This window comes from Amblyraja radiata, chromosome 9, assembly GCF_010909765.2.
Source record: "Amblyraja radiata isolate CabotCenter1 chromosome 9, sAmbRad1.1.pri, whole genome shotgun sequence".
NCBI classification, from domain to species: Eukaryota; Metazoa; Chordata; class Chondrichthyes; order Rajiformes; family Rajidae; genus Amblyraja; species Amblyraja radiata.
The window spans coordinates 58,378,888-58,390,265 of record NC_045964.1 but is presented as its reverse complement, the minus strand read 5'-3'; the positions used below and the strand labels follow the sequence as shown (position 1 = coordinate 58,390,265).

At 51.3% G+C, this 11,378-nt stretch overlaps 1 protein-coding gene across 1 annotated transcript in view; it reads right to left on the bottom strand.

Annotated features, from left to right (window-relative positions):
• Window positions 1–3,962: 3,962 nt before the first annotated feature.
• Window positions 3,963–11,378, bottom strand: part of nrde2 (NRDE-2, necessary for RNA interference, domain containing) — a 51,448-nt gene continuing 44,032 nt past the window's right edge. The window contains exons 11-14 of the mRNA XM_033027547.1: window positions 8,894–9,774; window positions 6,516–6,654; window positions 5,886–5,957; window positions 3,963–4,746 (exon numbers count right to left, since the gene is read on the bottom strand). Coding sequence (XP_032883438.1) covers window positions 4,621–4,746; window positions 5,886–5,957; window positions 6,516–6,654; window positions 8,894–9,774 — 1,218 coding nt within the window. The 3' untranslated portion in view covers window positions 3,963–4,620. The remainder of the gene's footprint in view (window positions 4,747–5,885; window positions 5,958–6,515; window positions 6,655–8,893; window positions 9,775–11,378) is intronic.

The following is an 11,378-nucleotide window of genomic DNA, read 5'->3' as shown; positions in this document are numbered from 1 at the left end:
AACGGTAAGGTGGCGAAAAAATCCTAGAGATATAGGGTAGCGTTTTTGCGTAAATTTTATTACAACACAGACCGGAAGTGGTAAAAATGAGAGTTTTGGTAATAGTATAGATAGATAGATTGTCATATGTCCCTTACAGAACAACCAAATTCATACTTGCAGCAGCACAACAGAATATGTGAACATAATACACTGTAAACAGTATAATAAACGAAAGGAAGTTCAGTGTACACACACGCATACACATAAAAACAAATATAGTGCACAAAGACAAAACCTAATCATGAGCATACTCTATTAGCCAAGTATGTTTTGCAACATACGAGGAATTTCATTTGCCGTACAGTCATACCAATAAAAAGCAACAGAACACACAAAATACATTTTAACATAAACATCCACCACATCGACTCCTCCACATTCCTCACTGTGACGGAAGGTGAAAAAAAGTTAAATCCCTTCCATTCTTTGTTCTCCTTCCGTCGGGGCCCTGGGCCTTCCATTGACGGGACGATCTTGTCTCTCGTAGCCGGCAGTTGAGCCTCAGCGTCGGGGCGATCAAGGTCCTGCATCGGGGGGGACTCTCAGCTTCCCTGCGCCGGGCGATTACCCCGGTTCGCGGCTGGTGGAAACCTTCTGCGTCGTGGGTGCTTCCCGACATCGGTCTCTCCCCGTGACTGCGAGCTCCTCGATGGTGAAATCCGCAGGCCACGGTTGGAGCGTCGATCCCAGGCAAGGGAACGGCTCCGATGGTAAGTCCACGTCCCCGCGGTGGGGCTCAAAGTCAGTCCCGAGCAAGGCCGCCGGCTCTATGATAGGCCGCAGAGCGACCGGAGATACGACCCAGAAAACAATTGCTTCTCCGGCAAGGTAAGAGATTTAAAAATGTTTACCCCGACCCCATCCCCCACCTCCCACATAAAACAAACCAGAGAACATTAACACAAACTTTTAAAACAATAAAACTAACAAAAAAGACGAAAAGACAGACAGACTGTTGGCGAGGCTGCCATCGCAGCGGCCCCTGGTGGTAAAAACCAACAAAACCTCGTCTATTGTAGTTCAGAACATATTTGAGGTTATCGTGTTAAATAGCCTGATGGCTGTAGGGAAGTAGCTATTCCTGAACCTGGACGTTGCAGTTTTCGGGCTCCTGCACCTTCTTCCCAATGGCAGGGGTATTGTGAGTGTGTGGCCAGGGTGGTGTGGGTCTCTGATGATGTTGGCTGCCTTTTATGAGGCAGCGACTCTGGTAATTCCCTTCGATGGTGGGGAGGTCAAACCCCGTGATGGACTGGGCAGTGGTCACTACTTTTTCTCCCGTCCGGCAGAAGGTACAGAAGCTTGAAGCCTCGCACCAACATTCTCAGGAACAGCTTCTTCCCCTCTGTTAATGGTCCTCCCGTATGCTAAGGTACTGTCTAAAAGTAGTCGGATAACATAGAATTAGTGTACGGGTGACGTTGGTCGGTGTAGACTTGGTGAGCCGAGGGGTCTGTGAGTGCAGGCTGTATCTCTAAATTTGTTCAGTTCAGTTCAGTTTAGTTTATTGTCACGTATACAGTGAAAAGCTTTTGTAGCATGCTAACCAGTTAGCGGAAAGACAATACATGATTAGCATCGACCCATTTACAGTGTATAGATATATGATAAGGGAATAACGTTTAGTGCAAGGTAAAGTATGATCAAAGATAGTCTGAGGGTCTCCAATGAGGTAGATAGTAGTTCAGCACTGCTCTCTCGTTGTGGTAGGATGGTTCAGTTGCCTGATAACAGCTGGGAAGAAACTGTCCCTGAATCTGGTGGTGTGCGTTTTCACACTTCTATCCCTTTTGCCCGATGGGAGAGGGGAGAAGAGGGAGTGACCAGGGTGCGACTCATCCTTGATTATGCTGCTGTCCTTGTCAACAGAATCACCACCTCCAACGGGATCCCACCACTAGTCACGTCTTCCCATCTCCTCCCAGTTCCACCTTCTGCAGAGACCGTTTCCTTCGCAACTCCCTGGTTAACTCATCCCTTCCTACTCAAACCACCCCCTCCCCAGGCAGGTATCTTATTCTGCAACCGCAGGAGATGCAACACCTGTCCTTATACCTCCTGCCTCGACTGTCCAGAGGCCCTGACAGTGTTTTCAGGTTAGGCAGAGGTTCACTTGCACCTCCTCAAGCCTCTTCTACTGTATCCGTTGTACACGGTGTGGACTCTTGTACATCGGCGAGACCAAACGTAGACTGGGCGATCGTTTTTCTAAAGATCTTCGCTCAGTCCTCCTGGACCTTCCTGATCTCCCGACGGGAGAGGGGAGAAGAGGGGGTGACCAGGGTGAGACTGGTCCCTGATTATGCTGCTGGCCTTGCCGAGGCAGTGTGAAGTGTAGATGGAGTCGATGGAAGGGAGGTTGGTTTGTGTGATGGTCTGGGCTGCGTCCACAATTCTCTGCAATTTCCCACGGTCTTGGATGGAGCTGTTCCCGAACCAAGCTGCGATGCATCCCGATAAAATGCTTTCTACGGCGCATCTGTAGAAGTTGGTGAGAGTGGTTGGAGACATGCAGAACTTCCTAAGCCTTCTAAGGAAGTAGTGAAACTAAACACCGAATTCTCCAATTGAAGTAATCCCCTCACCCCCTCTTTTTCTTTCCTATCCCTCCCCCTCCCTAGCCCACTCATTTCTCCCGTTATCCCGTCCCTCCTCCCCTTCCACCTGTATCCTTCCCTCAGGCTTCATATTTCACTCCTCTCTCCTTATCCCACACCCTTTTCTCCAACTCTGCCCATCAATCCCCCCCCTTCCTTCCTCCCGCGCCTGTATCCACCTATCACTTGTGTCCCGCCCCCACCTTTTCTCCAGCTTTCTCTCCCCCCCCCCCCCACCTCCTCTCTCGTTCCATCAGCCTGAAGAATGGCCGTCACGGTGGCGCAGTGGTAGAGTTGCTGCGGGTTCGATCCCAACCACGGGTGCTGTCTGTACGGAGTTTGTACGTTCTCCCCATGACCTGCATGGGTTTTTCTCCGAGATCTTCGGTTTCCTCCCGCACTCCAAAGACGTGCAGGTTTGTAGGTTAATTGGCTTGTTAAATGTAAAAAATGTCCTTAGTGTGTGTAGGATGCGGGGATCGCTGTTCGGTGCGGACCTGGTGGGCCGAAGGGCCTGTTTCCGCGCCGTATCTCTAAACTAAACTAACAAGAAGGGTCCGAACACGAAACATCAATAGACAATAGGTGCAGGAGCAAGCCATTCGGCCCTTCGAGCCAGCACCGCCATTCAATGCGATCATTGCTGATCATCCCCAATCAGTACCCCGTTCCTGCCATTGCCTTCTGACCTGCAGAGTTACTCCAGCACTTTGTGTTTATATCATGAGTACATTTTAATTCACAACACACACACAAAAAAACTGTACACATCTGCCAGGCAATACAAAATAAATATTTGTTTAAAAAAAATCTCACAATTCAATATTCAGACACTGTATCCTTTGGATAAGACTTTGAGAGAACTGCCTTTTGCAGAGTGGGAAGACCAGGCAGTTTCCCGGGATCCTGGCCGGCGATCCTCCTCCCTCTGCCGCCACTCCCAGGATGCCGGGAATACATCTGCTTTCCACCGGTCTGGGAGGGAAGGAATCTGTCCGTGTGTGAACCTGCTGTAGCCTTGGGTGAGAGAGGGGGGAGGAGGGAGGGAGAGAAGGGGAGAGGGGGAGAGACGGGGAGAGTGAGGGAGGGAGAGAGGGAGGGGAGAAGAGGGGGAGAGAGGGATGGAGAGAGGGGGAGAGGGAGAGAGGGAGAGAGAGAGAGAGGAAGAGAAGGGGAGAGGGAGGGAAGGAGAGGGAGGCGAAGAGGGAGAGAGGGAGGGAGTGAGGGAAGGAGGCAGGCAGAGAGTGAGGGAGGGGGAGGGTGAGAGGGGGAGAGTGAGGGAGGGAGAGAGGGAGGGAGGGAGAGAGGGGGAGGAGGGAGAGAGGGGGAGGAGGGAGAGTGAGGGAGGGAGAGAGGGGGAGGGTGAGGGAGGGAGAGAGGGGGAGAGAGGGAGAAAGGGTGGGAGAAGGGGCTGAGGGGAGGAATGTGTCCGTGTGTGAACCCGCTGTTGCCTTGGGCTGAGGACAGGGAATCCGTGTCCCCCACCCGTGACTCCGGATGGCCTGTGAGATGGAGGAAGGTGGCCGTTCCTCTTTAATCGTCCATCTGGATCGGTTCTTCGTTAATCTTCGTCCAAGATCAGTCCCTCGTTAATCTTCGACCAGGATCGGTTCTTCGTTAATCTTCGACCAGGATTGGTTCTTCGTTAATCTTCGACCAGGATTGGTTCTTCGTTAATCTTCGATGAGGATCGATCCTTCATTAATCTTCGACCTGGATCAGTTCCTCGTTAATCTTCGACCAGGATGGGTTCCTCGTTAATCTTCGATGAGGATCGGTTCTTCGTTAATCTTCGATGAGGATCGGTTCTTCGTTAATCTTCAATGAGGATCGGTTCCTCGTTCATCTTCGATGAGGATCAGTTCTTCGTTAATCTTCGATGAGGATCGGTTCCTCGTTCATCTTCGATGAGGATCGGTTCTTCGTTAATCTTCGATGAGGATCGGTTCCTCGTTCATCTTCGACCAGGATGGGTTCCTCGTTAATCTTCCACCAGGATGTCCAGCTCTTCGAGGGGAAGCCGGAGGCGGATTTCCTTCTCGGTCATCAAGTCAGTGATTTCTTGCAGCCGCTCGGGTAGCAGACGGACTGCGTCCAAGTACAGCACCTGGGCGGGGGGGAGAGAAGGGGAACTCAGCAACTCCCACATTAGACATTCCCGACAGCACTGGCGGCCACTCGGCCCATCGAGTCTATGCCGGTTCCCAGAGCAATCTCATTCCCCACTAACTTCCCGTTTATAGTAAGCCCTCGCTATAACTATATAATTATTGCTATTGAGTGAGTGCAGCGTAGGTTCACCAGGTTAATTCCCGGGATGGCGGGACTGTCATATGCTGAGAGAATGGAGCAGCTGGGCCTGTACACTCTGGAGTTTAGAAGGATGAGAGGAGATCTCATTGAAACATATAAGATTGTTAAGGGTTTGGACACGCTAGAGGCAGGAAACATATTCCCGATGTTGGGGGAGTCCAGAACCAGGGGTCACAGTTTAAGAATAAGGAGTAAGCCATTTAGAACGGAGACAAGGAAACACTTTTTCTCACAGAGAGTTGTGAGTCTGTGGAATTCTCTGCCTCAGAGGGCGCTGGATGCTTTCAAGAGAGAGCTAGATAGGGCTCTTAAGAATAGTGGAGTCAGGGGATATGGGGAGAAGGCAGGAACGGGGTACTGATTGGGGATGATCAGCCATGATCACATTGAATGGCGGTGCTGGCTCGAAGAATGACGGTGCTGAACTCTCTGCGTGAAGAAGTGTTTCCTCGTCTCCGTTCTAAATGGCTTACCCCTAATTCTTAAACTGTGGCCCCTGGTTCTGGACTCCCCCAACATCGGAAACATGTTTCCTGCCTCTAGCCTGTTCAAACCCTTAATAATCTTATATGTTTCAATAAGGTTCCCTCTCATCCTTTTAAACTCCAGAGTGTACAAGCCCAGCCACTCCATTCTCTCAGCATATGACAGTCCCGCTATCCCGGGAATTAACCTTGTAAACCTACGCTGCACTCCCTCAATAGCAAGAATATCCTTCCTCAAATTAGGGGACCAAAACTGCACACAATACTCCAGGTGTGGTCTCACTAGGGCTCTGTACAACTGCAGAAGGACCTCTTGGCTCCTATACTCAACTCCTCTTGTTATCATATGGAATGTAAGGCGTTTGGATTAGATTCTGTGGGGCAGAGCAGAGTAAATGGTGAGAGGGTGATTGGGTGGTTGGAGGGAATCTCGAGCGTTGTTGCTTACCTTGGCCCAGGGACAGTGCTGCAGCGCTCTGTAGAACACACCTCTCGTCCGCCCCACATCCCCTCGCGCCGCCTGCATTGTTGGCGAATCAAAGCAATCGCAACGTTAGAACGGGGACTGGGCAACAACGGCTGTGCCCAGGGCAAAGGGCAAAGGGCAAAGGGCAAAGGGCAAGCACCCACTGGTGTGGCCAGTACAGAGGGGGCCCACTCTGAAACTGCGGGTGGGAGGGGAGGGGGGAGGCGAGAGAGGGGGGGGGGGCGAGAGAGGGTGGGGAGAGAGGGGGCGAGAGAGGGGGGGGTTCAAGAGAGAGTGGGGAGAGCGAGAGAGGGTGGCGGGCGAGAGGGGAGGGCGAGAGAGGGGGGAGAAAGGAGAGAGAGTGATAGAGAGAAAGTAAGAGAGAGGAAAGGAAAGAGTAAAAGTGGGAGGGAGAGATACAAGACAGAGGGGGGAAGGGACAAGAGGGAGGGAAGGAGATGGACACAGAGTGCTGGAGTAACTCAGTGGGCCAGGCGGCATCTCTGGAGAGAAGGAGCAGGCGATGTTTCGGGTGGGGACCCCTCTTCAGGCTGCAGGGTGGGGGGGTGGGTTGTGCGCCCCCCCCCCGTGTGCGTCCCCCCCCCCCCTTACCGTAAACCGCAGGAACATCCTCCAGAGCAGGACGCAGTGCGCTCCCGCCTCCGACCCCACGGCATGCTCAAACAGCGCTGCGATACGATTGTCCAGGCCCGTCTCCGGCACCATGCTGTGCTCCATCCCAGCACCCGCCCTGCACGGGGAGAAAAAAAAACAACCAGCGCGGTCACCCATCCGTACACCGCCCCAAAGCACTTCCTAGCCAGAGGGATGCATCCCACAAGCTCGCAGGTTGTAGCGGCAGAATTAGGCCATTCAGCCTATCGTGTCTATTCCCCCATTCAATCACGGCTGCTCTCTGCCTCCTAATCCCATTGTCCTGCCTTCTCCCCATAACCCTTGACACCCGCTCTAGTCAAGAATTTGTCTGTCTCGGCCTTAAAAATATCCACCGACTTGGCCTCCACAGCCCTCTGTGGCAATGAGTTCCACAGATTCACCACCCTCTGACTAAAGAGGTCACCCCCTTTCTAAAAGAGCGCCCTTTAATTCTGGGGCTAAGACCTCTGGTCCTGGACTATCCCACCAGTGGAAACATCCTCTCCACATCCACTCTACCTCTGCCATTCATTATTCTGTGAGTTTCAATGAGGTCCCCCCTCAACATGGGATAGCAGCAGCTAACGTGGGCAAAGCAAGATGGTGGTAAAGAATGCATTTGGCACGCCGGCTTTCATCGCAGGTCGGGGGTGGGGGGGGGGGGGGCATTGAGTGTCAGGGTCAGGAAGTCATGATGCAGCTTTATATAATTCATAGAGGCAGATTTGAGCGTGACTTTTGACAGAGCTTCAGATGGGCACGTGGACATGCAGGGAATGGAGGGCTACGGATCATGTGCAGGCAAAGGAGATTAGTTTAAATTGGCGTCATGTTCAGCATGGGCATAGTGGGCCGTCGGACCTGTTCTTGTGCTGTACCATAGACAATAGACAATAGGTGCAGGAGTAGGTCATTCGGCCCTTCGAGCCAGCACCGCCCCATTCACTGTGATCATCCCCAATCAGTACCCCGTTCCTGCCTTCTCCCCATATCCCCTGATTCCGCTATCTTCAAGAACTCTATCTAACGCTCTCTTGAAAGCATCCAGAGAATTGGCCTCCACTGCCTTCTGAGGCAGAGAATTCCACAGATTCACAACTCTTCTACAGTATGTTGATGTTTGGCATGGAAACAGTGGGCCGAAAGGCCTGCTCCTGTGTTGTGTTGTACTATGGTATTTGCTCTGGTATTTTATTTAATTCACATGTTTAATCAATAATGTTTTATTATTAATGTTTAATGTTTTATGTGTCATTCCCAACTGTCACTGTATGTCATGTTGTCACTTGCGGGCGGAGCACCAAGGCAAATTCCTTGTATCTGAATACTTGGCCAATAAACATATTCATTCATAATTCACATTTGGTATGGCCAATGTGGGTCGGAAGGGCCGGTTTCTGTTCTATATTCTATCTGCTCTTACCTCAGTACAGAGTCCGCGCGCTACTTCCTCTGCTCCTGTGCTGTCCTCCTTTATGTTCTATGTTCATGTTCAGGACGGACATTGTGGGCCGAAGGGCCTGTTTCTGTGCTGTACTGTTCTATGTTCTGTGCCATGTTCAGCATGGACATGTGTAGGAAAGAACTGCAGGTGCTGGTTTAAATTGGACAGACACAAAATGCTGGAGTAACTCAGCGGGTGAGGCAGCATCTCTGGAGAGAAGGAATGGTAGACCCATAGGGACTCGAGCCGAAACGTCACCCATTCCTTCTCTCCAGAGATGCTGCCTGTCCCGCTGAGTTAAGATTGAGGGGGGATCTTATAGAAACTTACAAAATTCTTAAGGGGTTGGACAGGCTAGATGCAAGAAGATTGTTCCCAATGTTGGGGAAGTCCAGAACAAGGGGTCACAGTTTAAGGATAAGGGGGAAGTCTTTTAGGACAGAGATGAGAATATTTTTTTTCACATAGGTGAATCTGTGGAATTCTCTGCCACAGAAAGTAGTTGAGGCCAGTTCATTGGCTATATTTAAGAGGGAGTTAGATGTGGCCCTTGTGGCTAAAGGGATCAGGGGGTATGGAGAGAAGGCAGATACAGTATACTGAGTTGGATGATCAGCCATGATCATATTGAATGGCTGTGCAGGCTCGAAGGGCCGAATGGCCTACTCCTGCACCTATTTTCTATGTTTCTATGTTTATTCCAGCATATTGTGTCTCTTTTCAGCACGGACATTTCTGGGCTGAAGGGCCTGTTTCTGTACTGTTCCAGGTTCATATTCAGCATGGACATTGTGGGCCGAAGAGCCTGTTTCCACACTGTGTGACTATGTTCAGCATGGACATTGTGGGCCAAAGGGCCTGTCCCGTTCTATATTCATTGTGCTCTCACCTCAGTACTGAGTCGATGCGCTGCTTCCTCTGCTCCTCTGCGTGGATGGCGAACAGCCATGGCAAGATGTCGCCTCTGTTTGCGCGGGTGAGGCTGTGGAAGAAGCGGCGTGCGGTGCTGCCGCTGTGCGGCGCGGTGCTGGCCAGCCGCACGAAGAGCCGCCAGAGGCGCGGGCTGCCGGGGAAGCGGCGCAGGGCAGCCTGCAGTGCCTCGACCAGGGGCCGCCTGGGGCGGGGGCCCGCCCGGGCGTGGAACCACAGCAGCGCCACATGCATGGTGGCCAGGCGGCGCGAGGCGGAGACGCGCGAGGATGCGGCCGGCGCCGACTCCGCCGGGGGGGGCAGCACGTCCAGCCAGTCGGCCGCCTGCCGGTAGAGAGTGTCGGCGGCCTGCAGGCCCACCGTGAGGTAGAGGAAGAGGGCGTAGCAGCCGGCCAGGCTGGCCAGGTGAGCGGGGTCGGCGGGGAGACACCGTACCGCCTGCTCGTAGCTCCGCCGCGCCTTCAGCACGTCCACCGCCGGCACCTCACCAGCGAACGGCCGCCCGTCCCCCTGGGCCAGCCTGGTCAGCACGTGCAGGGCGCGAGGGCAAGCCGCCTGCCCCGCCACCTCCAGCTCCAGCTCCAGCGAGGCGTAGAGGAGGCAGAGCCGGCAGAGCGAGGAGCTGGACAGTCCCTGCGCGGCATCGGAGGACACGGCCGTGTGGAAGACCCGCCGCGACTCGTCCACGTTGCCCAGCAGCCACTCCAGGTGGGCAAACTCCCTCCACAAGGCCAGGCTGTTGCGGTTGGCTGGCTCCTTCAGCAGCCTCTTGGCCAGCCGCTTGCTCCTCTTGCCCTGCGGCTTCACCCTCTTGCTTCCCAGACGCAGGTTCTGCACCACCTGGGGGAAAGACAACCACCACGCACTCACTTACACAAAGTACCAACTTCTGATTCACTTTATGGGTAAAAATAATTGTAATCAATTTATTGCATAAATAATATATACACAATACAAAACAAACCCACCACCACAATACAAAATCACCCAATTAGCTAAACAAATATTCTTAGACGCTTTCAAGAGAGAGCTAGATAGGGCTCTTAAAAATAGCGGAGTCAGGGGATATGGGGAGACGACAGGAACGGGGTACTGATTGGGGACGATTATGGAAGTTATAGAAGACTTAATTAAGACATTTATCATAGCCAGCGATGTCAGCTATTTTACGTAATCAGCTTATTGTACTCAGACTCACGTGATTGTTAGTTTTGCAGCACTTAACATTTATCTAGTAATCAAGGCACTAAACCAGTTACTTATTTTTACTGAAGAAGGGTTTTGGCCCGAAACGTTGCCTATTTCCTTCGCTCCATAGATGCTGCTGCACCCGCTGAGTTTCTCCAGCTTTTTTGTGTACCTACTTATTTTTACTTTTGTGTATCTGTATTCTTAATAAATGCATTCAAGTTCAAGTGTTCAAGTGAGTTTATTGTCATTTGTATCTTAGTGTGTAAACATATAAACCAATATGTAACAATATAATATGGTGTGGGTAGCCTTGGCTTGTGTAGCCTTGGCTTTAACTGAAACATAATGGCAGGACAAAGCTGGGACATTAGAAGTTAATTTTAAGGGTGGCGAGTGAAGGACGAGATATGACAAGAAATGTAAAGTTTAATAAGACTGAACCAAGGTTGAAAGTAATGGTGGCGAGACAGTGAATACTAGAATCAAAGACAGATTGATGCAAAGGAGTACAGCATGAAAGATAGTGTGGCAGAGATAAGGCTGAAAGAGTGTAATAAAAGTTGCTTGTTTCTGTGAATCGAAGAGCTATTAGAGAATGGACAGGTGATGTCATCTCTGAATGTTCCAGCTGAATATTTGCAAATAAAGGCTTTCGTCTTCTTGAAGAATTCTCCGTGTCTGTGTCATCTTATCCAAATTTGAGTCTTAAAACCACGACATGATCAGCCATGATCACATTGAATGGCGGTGCTGGCTCGAAGGGCCGAATGGCCTACTCCTGCACCTAATTATCTATTGTCTAGACAGCCACAAAATGCTGGAGTAACTCAGCGGGAACAGGCATCATCAAATCTGGAGAGAAGGAATAGGCGACGTTTCAGGTCGAGGTCTGAGTTACTCCAGCATTTTAAACCAGCATCTGCTGTTCTTTCCTACACAAATATTCTTAAATGTTACACTCTTAAACAACTATATTATAATTATAATCCTTTTCATGGATGTATTCCACCCCCCCCCCGCCCCCTCCCTTGGCTCTTTAATTTTTCTGTGGCCCCCCTGACATTATTAGCGGGAAAAAAGTGGTCCCCTTCATTGAACCTGTGGCCCCCTAAATCCCCAAATTTTTCAGTGGCCCCCCTGAAATGTGCCATGGCGGTTGGGAATCACTGGGTTAACCTATGATGAGGGTTTGTCGGCACTTGGGCCAGTACTCGCTGGAGTTTAGAAAAAAATGAGGGGGGGACCTCATTGAA